The sequence below is a fragment of the Spea bombifrons genome, chromosome 2 (genome assembly GCF_027358695.1).
Source record: "Spea bombifrons isolate aSpeBom1 chromosome 2, aSpeBom1.2.pri, whole genome shotgun sequence".
NCBI classification, from domain to species: domain Eukaryota; kingdom Metazoa; phylum Chordata; class Amphibia; order Anura; family Pelobatidae; genus Spea; species Spea bombifrons.
The window spans coordinates 136,978,883-136,994,702 of record NC_071088.1 but is presented as its reverse complement, the minus strand read 5'-3'; the positions used below and the strand labels follow the sequence as shown (position 1 = coordinate 136,994,702).

Below are 15,820 nucleotides of genomic sequence, written 5' to 3'. Positions count from 1 at the left end.
CGTACAACAATTGCTGTTCCTTCCTTATTTGGGTTCTAAATCAAGAAAAAAAAATACATTTAATATATAAATATCTAATATACCATAAATATGTATAACATATTCCTACAAAAACCCTAACAAGGCATATGCGAATGAACAAAGTCTAAGTCAAATCCATAGATGAATCTAGGACTGAAAATCATTAAATAAAATTTATTCTTTTTCTGTTCTGTAGGATTTTTTTTTCAAAGGAAAAGAGATATCGGGATGGGAGACTATAATCTAAAACTAGAGGGTCCTAAAGACGATATGAATACTCCGCTTAACCCTTTAGCAGTTGAGGATGTAAAACCATTATCACTAATATCTTTTGAAGAGCCATTAAAATAAATGTACATGATGATGAAATTATCTTATTGATAATTAAGTGAAAACTAGCAAAAAAACAAAAAAAAAATCTCTTTTTTATCGAAAACAGTTTATTCAGAATATTTTGATTCACTGAAAAGGCTACAGTTTAGCTGGATTTTGTTGTGGTAGAGGTAGGTTACCCTTTTGGGCTCCTACTTTGCTTTTTGAAAGAAGAGCAACATTTCCCCATTAAAAGAACATCAAATTGATCAGAATTACAGAGCAGATCTTGCTAATGTTGTAAACAGGGGCGGGCTGACCCGGGCAGAAGGGGGGTATTTGCTTACAGGTGGGTCTGGCCCTTTGTAAATAAGGTTTGACTGTCCTAGCCGCCCAGCGAGACGGGTACACGGTGGGGTCACGTAACGGTAAAACTTTGGCCCCAAACTTTGGGACTGTGGTTTATAAGCATTATTCATAGAGATAACCGAGCGACAATTCCTCTGTAAGCTTTTCTTTATTTAAACAGATTGGCCGGGGGGGGGGGGCAATATCTAATATCTATGATTTCTATCTAATATAATCTGCATGCAGACAATCAACAATCTTTGATAAATCCTGTCTCCCCTTCTTCGTTTTGCTTATCCCTTTAATTAGAAGGGGAATTGACCCTTGGATGGCCCGTGGCCCAGAGGAAGCTCCCTATTTTTCAACTGTTCCCACGAAAAACCAGGAAGGATCTGATATTAAATTGGCTGAGGCATATTTTATAATCCTGTAACATTTTAGTTTTCTAACATTTAAAACACGACTTGCCCTTCTCTGCTCAGACTCGCCCAGACTACTCAAAGGGACCCCTCCGCTAAATCGTCACTACAACCACACGGATTAATCGCCGAATCTGAACAAACAATGGAGAGCGGGTGGTCAACTCTGCTGCTGTATCGGCCAAAGAGTCCTAGCATTGTGTGCTTGTCCTTTTTATTGCCAATAACCCACCAATCACAGCATAGGCCCGCCCCCTTTCCATTCCAGACCTCACACTGGGACCCACCAACACTGCTAAAGCAGAGGTGCCCATCCTCAGGGCCAGCAGGGTCATGAACCTCTTTCGCTGGGGACTCCAGTGGTCTCTATCTACTAAAAAGTGGACAGGGGTGTAACTAGAAATCTCAGGGGCCTTGGTTCAAAAATTGCCCTGGGCCCCCCAACTTCAGCATTCAGTCTGTGCCGTCATTGCTCCCACACAACTGGTCTGTGCCTTCTTTGCCCCTTTCCCCCCTTCTAACATACAACATATGTAAACACACTTACACAAATTACTTCTCTATGATTACAATGAAGCATTTTCAGCGGTGCTGGCCAAACAGAACGACCCGTTAGCAGAGCATAAGAATCGTATGCTCATTTATAATATTATCCTGAAAATTTAAAATTGTATTGAATTTCCCCCCATTTGAAACTAAACAAAGAAATTTGTATTCGCATCGATATGATTCTAATTCTAGATTTTGGGGTTTGGGTTTTTCTATATTTATAAACGTATCAGAATTTGGAGCCAATTTCTGGGAATCCAGATTATAACGTCCCATTTACAGAAATTGGATAATATAAAAATATTATATATAAAATAATAAAACTAAAAAATGTGATTGAACAACATTCTCAATTTAATAAGTGGTAAAATGATAAGGAAATTAATGCATGCCGGATAAAAGGGAAATTAAAATAAAAAATGTAAAAAAAAAATGTATATGATTTTTAAAAATAAATATTTGAATCAAATTACTTATTGGGTAAATAGCCATTTTTTATCTGTTTTAATAATAATAATAATAATCTCTCTCTCTCTATATATATATACACACATATAGTATATATACATATATTACTTACCGTGAAGTGGTTTGTGCAGCGCGGCAATTGTAGATTTCGAAAGCTCAGGTCCTGTCAGTCTGATTCCCAATAAATTGCGTAAAATATTTATCTGTTTCTGAGCCCCTATGGTATTCACGTAATTAACCTCTTGTACGCCGGAAAGGGTAGCTAGATCAGCGTTTTCCGTATTGCAAAATATGGTATAATTACATAATTATCAGAGATCTCCCTCGTGGCGCTGCTTTTCCCAAAGCAATTGGACAGTTCCTTGGTGTCTCATATGTGACTGCCGTGATAAATTGATCCTAATTAAGCAAGTAACTAGGTTTGCCTCTTGTGGTTTAGTGGACACCCATGTAAATGCTAAACATACCATTTCAGACATAAATTTTTACAAATTTTTATTTATGGTACAATTTTATTAAATTTTCCATAAGGTGTTGTTTAGTAAGATATATAAAGAAATAAAGGCAAACACATTTAAATGTTTTTAATGGAGTTAAATTGGGTGCAAAGATCATACTATTCTTTGCTTTCACACATGACTTGGTTGTGTCTCTGTTTAGCCTTAGAAATTATATTATTGTTTCTACTTAGAATAGTAACGATTTGTTTGGGAGATTCCTGACAGCCAAAGGCGTCGCTACAGGGGGGCAAGTGGAGATATTGCCCCCCTAGGGTAATCCTTGCCCCCCCCACCGAATTTGGAACCCCCATCTAAACGTATGGACACGCTGGGCAGCTGCCCAAGTGCCCTGCATTCTGAGGGCCCGGTAAGGGCTGATAGCAATGTGATTCACCACGAAGCCCCGAAAACAGTAACATATCTATAAGGGAGGGGGCCTCCCCTGGGCTGGTCTTTAAGGCACCGCTGAGGAAGCAGCAAGATTTTGATCTCCCCAACCAGCCCTGCTCGATGGGCGCCCGATGAGCAGGGCTGGTTGGGGAGATCACAATCCCCCTCCAACCGGCCCAACATTAGGGAGCAAGGTCAGTCACTTCAGACCTCTGCTTGTGTGCTCCCTAATCACACCAGGCTGAGCGCCAGGAAATGATGTCATATCCCGTGCTCTGCATCAATAGCCGGCGCATACTGATGAGGGAGCACTAAAGAAGAGGCCTGGAGTGACAGACCTTGCGCTCCCATGACAGGATGGGGGATGGAAGATGAGAATGGTTAGAGATGGGGAGAATGGGGTGTAATGGCAGTGTATGTGTATATACGTGTGTGTTTGTAAGTTAGTGTGTGTATGGGCAGATGTATGTGTATGGGCAGGTGTCTGTAAGAGCATTGTAGGTATTTGTTTGTTTGTAAGCTTGTGTGTGTATGTGTATATGTGTGTGTAAAGGCAGGGGTGTGTGAGAGCAGTGTATGTGTATATGTGTGTGTATGGGCAGGTGTTTGTAAAAGCAATGTGTGTGGGCATATGTGTGTTTATGGGCAGGTGTGTGTAAGGGCAGTATATGTGTGTTCATGGGCAGGTGTGTGTAAGGGCAGTGTATGTGTTTATGTGTGTTTATAGGTAGGTGTGTATAAGGGCAGTGCATGTGTATGTGTGTGTTTTGGGGTAGGTGTGTGTGTAAAAGCAGTGTATGTGTATATCTGTGTTTATGGGTAGGTGTGTGTAAGGGTGCGTGTATATATGTATGTTTATCAGTAGGTGTATGTAAGGGCAGTGTATGTGTGTTCATGGACAGGTGTGTGTAAGGGCAGTGTATGTGTATATGTGTGTATATTTGTGTTTATGGGCAGGTGTGTGTAAGGGTAGTGTATGTGTATATGTGTGTTTAGGGACAGGTGTGTGTAAGGGCAGTGTATGTATATATGTGTGTTTATGGGTAGGTGTGTGCTAGGGCATTGCATGTATATATGTGTGTTTATGAGCAGGTGTGTGTAAGGGCAGTGTATGTGTATATGTATGTTTATGGGCAGGTGTGTGTAAGGGTAGTGTATGTGTATATGTTTACAGACAGGTCCTCATCATGACGAAGAGGACCGTCCTCACAATCTCAGCGGATTTGCTGTTGAAACTCGTAATCTGGAAAATGTTTCCGGAGGGAGATGTAGAATTTTGCATTGTACAATTGCAGTTCTTTCCTTATTTGGGTTCTAAATCTAGAAAAAAAAATACATTATATATATATATATATAATACTCATACCATAAATATGTATAACATAACATTGGACGAAGCAACAAGTTGAAAAAAACAATAGAAATGTCTTATTGATAATTAAGTGAAAACAAGCAAATATGAAAAAAATCTCCTTTTTGATTGAAAATAGTTTGATTCACTGAAAAGGCTTTAGTTTAGCTGGATTTCTTTTGTGGTAAAGGTAGGTTACCCTTATGGGCTCTTACTTCCCTTCAAGACTCAGTGAGTCACCTCATTGGAGAGGGACCAAGAAGATCTGGCCCTTGGGCAGGCCTTTTGGTCAGGGAAGGGACGATAGGATCACATATCCCGTTCAGGGAACACATCCTCAGAAGTTTTGGAGATCTGATGATTCTCTGTAGCCGCCCAGGGAGACAGGTAAACAGTGGGGTCATGTAAAGCAAGGCTACGTAATCCCGCAGTAAAGGAGCCAGAAAGAAGGGAATGAGGTTAAGATTAGGTAAGAAATGATAGTGGTTGGGAGTATTTATGAATGAATGAATGTATTTATGTTAGAATGAGAGTGCATGTATACATGTGTTTGCATGTTATGTATGTGTGTGAGCGTGAATGTGTAAGTGTGTGTGAGCATGAATGTATAAGTGTGTGTCAGCATGAATGTGTATGTGAGCGTGAATGTGTATAGGTGTTTGTGAATGTGACTTGAATGTGTTTGTGTGTGAGCATGTACATGTAAGAGTGTGAGGGAGTGTGCGTTAACATGACTGTGTGTTGTGTAGGAGTACGTGTACGTTAGTGTAAGCCAGTGTTAACGTGAGTGTGTAGGTTTATGTAAGTGTGTATACATATGTGCGCCAGTGCATATGTGGGGGGGGGTCAAGGGGCATATGGACTTTACTTGCCTCCGGGCCAGAAAGTACCAACTCTCCCCTGGTTGTTAATTACTATTGTAGCTGGAAATGGCTGCTTTTTAATGGAATATATCCATTTTGCAATTATGTTACAGTCAGAAATGTCCTTGTTTCCATGAAAACAGCTGAGTGACCCCAAACTTTGGAACGGTGGTTTATAAGCATTATTAATAGAGATAAGCAGGGGAGTGACAAAACCTCCATACTCTCTTCATATAGGGAGCCCCTCTTTACTTAAATAGATTGGGCAGAGGGGGAATATAAATGTGTTATAAGCAATAGACTATGAATATAAGACAAACTTTGTCTATAGTTCAAGGTTTTCAAAAACCAAGAAGGATCGGATATGAAATTGGCAGAGGCATATATTATAATCCCGCAACATTTTCATTTTCTTAGACACACATCAAGTTAACTTTAACATGTAATCAGCACACAGAAGTCTCTACAATGCCCGGGCCCATAGTCGATAGGGAGGAGGCTGGCTCTCAGGCCTCTCCAGGGGCCCCAGTGATGGAGGGTTCTGTCACATATACTATATATATATAATATATATATTACTTACTGTGAAGTGGTTCATGCGGCACGGCGAGAGTAAATTTCGGAAGCTCAGGTCCTGTCGGTCTGATTCCCAATAAATTGCAAAAAATATTTATCTGTTTCCAAGCCCTTACAGTATTCGCGTAATTAACCTCTCGTACACCGGAAAGGTCAGACAGATCAGCGCTTTCCGTATTGCGAGATGTGGTATAATTACACGATTATCAGAGATCTCTCTCGTGGCGCTGTCTGCTTTTCCCAACTGGGACAGTTCCTCGGTGTTTCATATGCGAGTGCCGTAATAAATTGATCCTAATTAAGTGAGTAACTAGGTTTACCTTGTAAATGCTAAACATTTTTTTTGAATTTTATTTAAGGTATAATTTTATTAATTTTTCCATAAAGTGTGGTTTTGTAATATATATATATATATACTTGATTAAGTATTAATTCAGTGTTCGGCAGGCATTGAAAGGCTATAGGAAGAGAATTTGGGGTCAGGATATGCGGAGGCCGGTCTCTTCTTCTGTATTTATTTTCTATAGAAAGCTATACGGGGCAGAGATAAGACCCTCCGTTGGGCACCTGGGTTTTGATTCCAGTTGCGGGATCGTTTCAGAGATATCCCACCACGTTCATGGGGTGCCCAAGGTCCTTTTGTTGCATGCTGGGGGTAATGATTTAGGACATATGCCTGTTCTGGAGCTTCTGAGCAGAATGAAGGCAGATTTTCATCAGTTTTGAGACATTTGAAGTGGACGGTGGTGCGTAGCGAGAGGGCTCAGAAGCAGGTTAAGACAGCTATGGCTTGTATTGTGGCCCTTCAAGGAGGTTTGGTAGCGCCTCATCTGGATTTAGATGTAGTCCTTTAGTTACCCATCAATGGTAACTTCCCTTTAGGATCTCCATGATAATTTACCCCACTAGGTGCAAGCTGGTTCTGGCAACCATTAACATGGAGACCAAGCAGAAAGTAGGGATCTCCAGTACAGGAAACAGCTCGTTTTGCCCTATTTTCCGTAACGCATACCTTCAACATTGTGAAAAGGCCACCATTAAGTAAAAATAAATAAACTTTATGCTATAACCTTTTATTTATGTCACCACAATAGATATTTTGCAGTTTGTTGGCTGTCTTTGTACGGACAGTATGGATCCTTCTAGCTTGAGGTCTCTTCATCCTGCCTTCTGCATGACCAGAAGAAGACCGGAAAGACGGTTTCAGAAGAACTCCAATACTCAAATGATACTTCCATACAATTTATTAAACACGTGTTTTGTGTTCATGTTTTAGCCTAGGTTGAATAAAATTGAATCAGGACTGGTCTTAGTATCAGGCGAGTCCGGCAGCTGCCCGGGGCGCCTGAATCAGGGTAACCCCAGAAAATCCCCCAATGGGTAGAAGTTGGTCTGGTGCATGACAGTTTATGTAGGGGGTGAACAAAACACAACGTTGTCTACTTTGGCATTCTAAATGCATAAAAAAGACATGACATGTTCATGTGGTGGGCTTCTTGCCTGGGGCCGTGTTTTGGTGAAATGGATTCATCCCATGTTGGTATGGCCCACCTGATCTGATTGAGGAACCATATGAATGTTGGCTTGCTGACGCGTGATTTAATAACGAGTTACAATGACTTCATTAATCAGTTTAACTTTAAATAACTCTATGATAGTCACAATGCCTTCTGCTACATAAACGCATATAAAATATACATAAAATTCATAAAGTCATCCATGATCAGGAATAATGTTGACTTGGCCTCAGATTGCATTAACATGTATCCTTACAGGTTTGCAGAGCACATATCTCCTGATACAATCGCGGAACACGTCGTCCCTGATGCCATATATAAGCGGGCTTATAAACCTCGGCAGACACATGAAGAGAGAGAAGTTGAGTATGGGTAACATGATGATATAGTTTCTCAGATACATCTCGGTGATGGGGTAAGTGAACGCTGTCATGCACAACAGGAGCTGTACGGCGTGAAGCATGACGGTTTTGCTAGCCTTCGAGGCGGAACTTTTGCCGGAGTCAATCTTCAATGCAACCACCATGATTTTGACGTACGTGAACACGATTATAAGTCCGACCAGAGTAAAGGTCATGGCGTGGATGAAGGACCTTAATGTATTTTGCTCGGCGGTGTTTAATAATGAGGTCCGGGCGCAATGAACGTACGTTAGAAAAAAGTTGACGTTAACGGAGGAGGACAGCATTATGAAGTCGGCGATATTAGGAATTAGGCCCACGAGCCATACCACCGCCACAGCGATACCAGATTTCCGCCTGGTGCAGAATTCCGCGTATCTTAGCGGGAAGCAGATGGCGACGTAGCGCTCCAGAGACATGACGGCCAGAATGTACGGCGTCACCTTGAAGGATGACGAGGAAGCTGTAACCATCACGTAGCAAATCGAGACAGGGAAGGCAACAGAATACATCGAAAACAGCAAGAGCGTTATGGCCGTGGTCAGGTAAATCAAATCGCTGATAAGCATGTGGGCGAAGAGGACGTAGCGGCCGTTCTCTTGGACGTGGGGCGTCGTGAAGTAGACCTTCAGTATGATGACGATAACGTACAAGAAGCAGAGGAAGCAGATGAGATTTGGAGTCAGAATTGTCATCCTTAGGATTTCGAGGTTTAGTCCGGTTTGTGTAGAACCCTGCGTGATGTTGCTTTGGAGGTTTGAGATATTCATGTATCTCATGAGAGATATGTGTTACTATACAACTCCTCCTGATATAGGTTTTTATCTGTGATAAAAAAGAAGGAGCATTAATACTACAAAGCGCATTTATTTTAAGGATACACATGAATACCTGGAAACTGGGATTGACCCAGAGTCTTCGGGTGAAGGGCTGCTTCCCTGGGTCTCCGGGTCACTCATCTCTTTCTCCAGATTAGCCTACCCTTTCTAGTATAAGGAGGGCGGAATTTTAAGGGTTTAAATATACTTCCAGTCCCTCCCGCAAATTCATGCAATACCTTTCACTTATAGCATTTTATTTATAAAATTATAATGAGGGCGGATACAACTTAACAATAACATTCCCAGTAACAATATATAATATTAATAATAGCATAAAACATACTGGTATAGAAGGAGAAGAGGGCCCTCAAGACCTCTTACATATCCAAGCAGCATACAGGTAAAAATCCCTGTTCTTGTCTGATTATGCTGACTACAGGTTGCATTAAAAAATAATAATAATAATAATAATATAAAAATAAAAAAAATTATATAAAGTATTTTAAGGTTAATGCTGCATTGCATGCATTGATAATAATCATTTTTAAGTTCAGGAGGACATAGCATGGATGCCTTGTAATGCAAGGGTTAATGCTAATAATCGCACATTTGCAGGAATTTTTTTGTATACAGTAATCATCCATTACTGCCCCTTAATTAACCCTAAAGACCCCATTAGCCATAACTGCCCCTAAATTAACCCTAAAGACCCCATCAACCATAACTGCCCCTAAATTAACCCTAAAGACCCCATTTTACTGTGCGAACAGAGATCAAATGGGCGGCTCAGCCAGCACTTTAGCAAGCGCAGCAGCAATTGAGCCAAATAGGGTCTTTCTTCCTACGCATGTGCAATAGGCAGAGGCCTAGACAGGCTACATCAGGGGACAGGAGGCCTTATGGCACGTGAACCCCAAAGTGCAAAGGGGGAAAAAAAATAGCAAAATTCATCACAATTCCATTTTCATCAGATTCCCCCCCCCCTTTTTACGCTTGGGAGTTCACGTGTGCATGTGCTCCTATGGAGGAGCCGCCACTGGTATACAGTAATATAAGCCCCCAGCATTGTATACAGTAATAACCCCCCAGCGCTGTATACAGTAATATAACCCCCCAGCACTGTATACAGTAATATAACCCCCCCAGCGCTGTATACAGTAATATAACCCCCCAGCGCTGTATACAGTAATATAACCCCCAGCGCTGTATACAGTAATATAACCCCCCAGCGCTGTATACAGTAATATAACTCCCCAGCGCTGTATACAGTAATATAACCCCCCAGCATTGTATACAGTAATATAACCCCCCAGCGCTGTATACAGTAATATAACCCCAGCACTGTATACAGTAATATACCCCAGCAGTGTATACAGTAATATAACCCCCCAGCACTGTATACAGTAATATAACCCCCAGCGCTGTATACAGTAATATAACCCCCCAGCATTGTATACAGTAATAACCCCCCAGCGCTGTATACAGTAATATAACCCACCCCCGGTGCTGTATACAGTAATATAACCCCCCCACGCTGTATACAGTAATATAACCCCCAGTGCTGTATACAGTAATATAACCCCCCAGCGCTGTATACAGTAATATAACTCCCAGCGCTGTATACAGTAATATAACCCCCCAGCGCTGTATACAGTAATATAACCCCCCCCAGTGCTGGATACAGTAATATAACCCCCAGTGCTGTATACAGTAATATAAGCCCCGCGCTGTATACAGTAATATAACCCCCAGCGCTGTATACAGTAATATAACCCCCCAGCGCTGTATACAGTAATATAACCCCCCCCAGTGCTGGATACAGTAATATAACCCCCAGTGCTGTATACAGTAATATAAGCCCCAGCGCTGTATACAGTAATATAACCCCCCCAGCGCTGTATACGATGATATATACCCCAGCTCTGTATACAGTAATATAACCCACCCTCGGTGCTGTATACAGTAATTACCCCCAGTGCTGTATACAGTAATGTTGGTTGGATTTGACAAAAACATGGTTTTATCTCATTTTGTCTCAATAAACTCCCTTTATCTGCAGACCTGGAGCTGCTGTTGCTGTCAGTCATGTGATATTTTGGGGGACTTTTCCTGATCAGACACCACACTGAGCTGATGCTTTATGGCAATGCTAATGAAGTCCGTTCCTCCATAGACTTTCATTCCGGAGAGGGCTTTCAATTGCTTGAGGGACTCTTTTGGGTTAAAATGCAATACAGTCCCACTGATTCAGCTCCTTTGTAAGCAATATAGCGTGAAAATTTTTTGATAGGACTCCCCAAACTAAGCAATATATGGCCACATAGTGTGACAGAATCACCAATTTATGCTTTAGATAGGTGTTTCCAGAACGGTATTCTCTGGGTATGCTCTGAATCCTTGTTTTATTTTACAGACGTCCATCAGCGTCAAGCTGTGTAAGTAAGACTGAGCCATTCTATTGTTCCCCACAGGCATTATGATAAGGAGTCGGGGTGTTTAGTAGAGTGGGGCTGATATGCAGCTGCCTGAAAACATTATATTATGGGGCCGATAACTGATTTAAAAAAGAATATTTTTTGACCTGATACTAGGAATAAATAGATGGCGAGAGATTCCCCTTTAAATCTTTAACTCCAAATTAAAGTCATACTTACAACCCAGGAGTCGTGAAGCAATGAATGCCTCGCGCCAAGGTATCCAGGTCTTCTGCTTTGTAATGCTTTTAGATGATCTTTGCTTTGACTCAAGCTAGAGTATTTATAATCTGGTGGATCCCTTAAGAGTTCAGTGTCATTAACCCTGTGTGAGCCAGTCAGCACATAACGTGCCGTGGTTGTAATGTACTTCCACCCCATCTGGCATTAACACAGTCAAATCTGTATTAATTTACTTCTGTTCACACCACTGGCTGATCTCCCCAATGAATACGACCTGTAATACATGCCCGGTTTCACAATACTTCACACATGGCCGCTCGCTCCTGAGTCTTAGAACCAAGTTGCTTTCCTTTCTCACTAAATTACATGTTTGATTGTACCCCAGAACTCAAATGCACATAATCCATATGATCCCCCTCTATACTTTTAGTCACCATCAGCCAAATCCATCTCGGGGTCTCGCATCTGCTCTAGGGGGTCTTTCCAGAGGAATCAATAACTTACACATATTCTGCTCCTGCTCTGGATACACATATGGTTGTTGTCGGTCTACTATGTACCTGCAGATCATTTCCTCTTGAATGAATAATTATTACAAATGTCCTAAGCGCCTATGGATATGTAGGTCAAATACCGCTCCTCTGCCTAGAGAAAATAGAAACTGATCTGGAGACCCGGGGTGGTAGGGTTTCACCCTGAGCCTCCATGTAAAACCCAGAAAATTCCCAGGTTGGTCCTAAAAAAGTCAACAGTGTGTGAACATAATAATATTTTGGATACTATTAACCTGTATGTATATTTTCTTTATTTATCGCTAACTGATGTACTTAGTGATTTGCCGTTCACAGTAGAATACAATAGTGAGGTACAATAAGTGCAGTCGTATAATAAGTACAGGGGTCTGCAGGCATTATGATCGGGGTACAATATATATGAAAGTATTAGGGGTCTGCTGGAGCAGGTCTATTGAGGGGGAGATCATGGATCTCCTGCTAACCGGCCCAAACAGTGGCGTAACTATAGGGTCCCCTGGGCAACCCCTGTGACCACTTGTTCCTGTCTCCCCATGTCCATTCGAAATTGTTCGGAAAGGGCCCTTCCGCTCTCTAAAAAATATGAACTGGTGCAGGGAGACAGTAGCGCAGCAAAGCCACATTACTTTATGTGACCCCTTGTTAAAAACCGAGGCTGCTCGCATAGAGTGCGAGTGGCCATACCCAAAGCTGCAGCAACAGTAAGGAGGTGCGGGGGGAGGGCTGCTCGATGGTGGGGTATGTAAGTTTGAAAACATGTATGTTTAAATGGAGGTAAGCATTAAAGTGCATGTGTCTGTGTATAAGTGTATGTGAGCATGAATGACTTTGTATGAGCACGTGTGAGCATGAATGTCTATGGATAAGTGCGTGTGATATATATAAGTGTATTTGAGAATGAATGGCTATGGATAAATGTATTAGTGCATAAATGTCCATGTATAAGGGTATGTGCGCCATGATTTGATATCATACCCCGGCGCCCAGCACTGAAGCTACGTCCACTGCGGGACGAGAAGGCTGTTTCTTAAAGAAGACTGCAAAGTTAGGAAAAGAAAAGGAGGAGGCAAAACAGACTAAGACAGAAGAAGAAAAAGTGGAGAAAGAGAAAGAGAAGCTGCGGGAGAGAAGACAGAGACAAAAGTAAGGTAAGGAAACATTGTGAATGTGTTAGAAAAAATGAAGCATGTGTGTGATGGCCTACTGATGGTGGAATACAATAACTTCCATCTGTCAGATATTTTATGAGGGAAAACATGTATTCTATATATTCTGTATTTTACATGAGCACAAAATGGAGTCAGAGCCATTTTATTTTACTTAATCATATAATGATTATTTCTTTTTGTCCTTGTTCCTTCTATAATTGAGAACAAAGAAGTATTCACGTATATAGATGTTTCCGTATGTATGATACAATTAATGTTATCTTCCATGAGAAAGTTAAGGAGTAGACACTGCATATGCTTGGGAATGTAAATTCGTATGGGGGATACATGGGAAGACTACCAAGACCTGAGTTACTATCTACCATCACTGTCTGGCTCAGTGTAAAGTAATGGCAGTTATGCTGTACCACTGTCAGTGTATTGTTCAGTGTAAAGTGATGGCAGCTATGCTGTACCACTGTCATTTGTCTTGTTCAGTGTAAAGTGATGGCATTTATGCTGTACCACTGTCCTTTGTCTTGTTCAGTGTAAAGTGATGGCAGCTATGCTCTACCACTGTCAATGTCTGGCTTACTGTAAAGTGATGGCATTTATGCTGTACCACTGTCTTTTGTCTTGTTCAGTGTAAAGTGATGGCAGTAATGCTGTACCACTGTCAATGTCTGGCTCACTGTAAAGTGATGGCGGTTATACTGTACCACTGGTAATGTCTGGTTTGTTATAATGAGATGGCAGTTATGCTGTACCACTGTCAATGTCTGGTTCAGTGTAAAGTGATGGCAGTTATGCTGTACCACCATAAATGTCTGGCTCAGTATATAGTGATGGCAGTTATGCTGCACCACCATCAATGTCTGGCTCACTGTCAAGTGATGGCAGTTAGACTTTTCCACTGTCAATGTCTGGCTTACTGTAAAGTGATGGCAGTTATGCTGTACCAATATTAATGTCTGGTTTAGTGTAAAGTGATGAAAGTTATGCTGTACCAAGTCAATGTCTGGCTCAGTATATAGTGTTGGCAGTTATGCTGCACCACCATCACTGTCTGTCTCAGTGTAAACTGATGGCAGTTATGCTGTACCACTGTCAATGCCTGGCCTGTTGTAAAGTGATGGCAGTTATGCTGTACCACGGTCAATGTCTGGCTCAGTGTAAACTGATGGCAGTTATGCTGTACCACTGTCAATGCCTGGTCTGTTGTAAAGTGCTGGCAGTTATACTGTACCACTATTAATGTCTGGTTTTGTGTAAAGTGGTGGCAGTTTTGCTGTACCACCATCAGTGTCTTGCTCAGTGTAAAGTGATGGCAATTATGCTGTACCACTGTCATTGTCAGGTTCAGTGTAAAGTGGTGGCAGTTATGCTGTACCACGGTCAATGTCTGGCTCACTGTTAAGTAATGGCAGTTATACTGTACCACTGTTAATGTCTGGTTTAGTTTAAAGTGATGGCAGTTATGCTGTACCACCATCAATGTCTAGCTCAATAAAGTGATGGCAATTATGCTGTACCACGGTCAATGTCTGGCTCAGTGTATAGAAGTGGCAGTTATGTCATGGTAAATATTCATACTTTAGATTACCTGCATTTCTAAATTTATTATACTGTCAATGTCTGGCACAGTGGTACAGCATAACTCCCATCGCTATATACTGTGCCAGACATTGACAGTACCACCATCAATGTCTGGCTCAGTAAATAGTGATGCCAGTTTGGCTGTACCACCTTCAGTGTCTGGCTCAGTATAAAGTGATGGCAGTTATGCTGTACCACTGTCATTGTCTTGTTCAGTTTAAAGTGATGGGAGTTATGCTGTACCACCATCAATGTCTGGCACAGTATATAGCGATGGCAGTTATGCTGTAGCACCTTCAGTGTCTGGCTCAGTGTATAGTAGTGGCAGTTATGTCATAGCAAATATACATACTTCTATTTTTTCCAGATTGATTTTCTGTATTTATATATTTATTATACCGTCAATGTCTGATACAGCATAACTCCCATCACTATATACTGTGGCAGACATTGACCGTACCACCACCGGTGTGATCTCAGAATGGATAACACATATGATCAGGACCACTTAGAGCCACAGGTACTTGTAACTAAAAGTGGAGCAGTGTCGACAATCACACACGATACAGACTTGGAGGCTGAAGTGCCAGGTTCTGATGGAGACCTAGGAGACCAGGTCCCTTTTTCATTTCATTTTTGGGCCATTCATTTTGGGACAACAAATTTTTGTTTTCGAGAAGCGGACCAAGAAAGAAGACAGAAGAACAAGACGGGGCAAGACAAGAAGCAGAAATGCATAAAGGAGAAAGGGACACAGAAGCAGTAGGAGACATTGCGAGATGGTATGAGAGAAAGAGAATTGAGAGTGTTAGTGGAAAAAAGCTCAATGCTTTGTTTTCGTTAGTTTCATTGGGGGCTCTACTCCTTTTCAGACATTCATACAAATTTACAAAATTGACAAATTTTGGTTAAATTAAAATGAGTGCAAATCTGAACGCACAAGTCAAGAACTAAATGTATTTAAGTCATTTTGTGCATGCTACTTGTCCTTCACCAAATTGATAAAAGTATCCCACACACTCAAGTTCATTTTAGAGGGTATGGAAGGATTGGACAACCCCCCCTCAAAAAATATATGTCTAGAAAAGTAGTTGCTAAGATTTAGTTGGTCAACAGCATATCTGTCAACAAGTCAAATGGTTAGAGGTGCGCCTGGGGAAGGACTTTGCACCCCAACTGATTTGAAGAAGAGGGGATGGTAACCAGATTCTCTCTGCCATTTCTGAGCTAAAACAGGCCATCCTCACAGAAGGAGATAGAACATTGCTCTATAGAACCACAGAACCCAATTGATTTTTGAAGTTCCAGCAGTGTCTGGCAAACTGAAGATGGGTGAGTTTGTTTTTGGAT

At 41.4% G+C, this 15,820-nt stretch overlaps 1 protein-coding gene across 1 annotated transcript; it reads right to left on the bottom strand.

The window, feature by feature from the left end:
• Window positions 1-7,114: 7,114 nt before the first annotated feature.
• Window positions 7,115-8,485, bottom strand: LOC128473916 (odorant receptor 131-2-like). Its single transcript, XM_053456138.1, has one exon. It carries the CDS (start codon window positions 8,483-8,485, stop codon window positions 7,544-7,546), a length of 942 nt encoding a protein of 313 aa, XP_053312113.1. The 3' UTR covers window positions 7,115-7,543.
• Window positions 8,486-15,820: the final 7,335 nt, after the last annotated feature.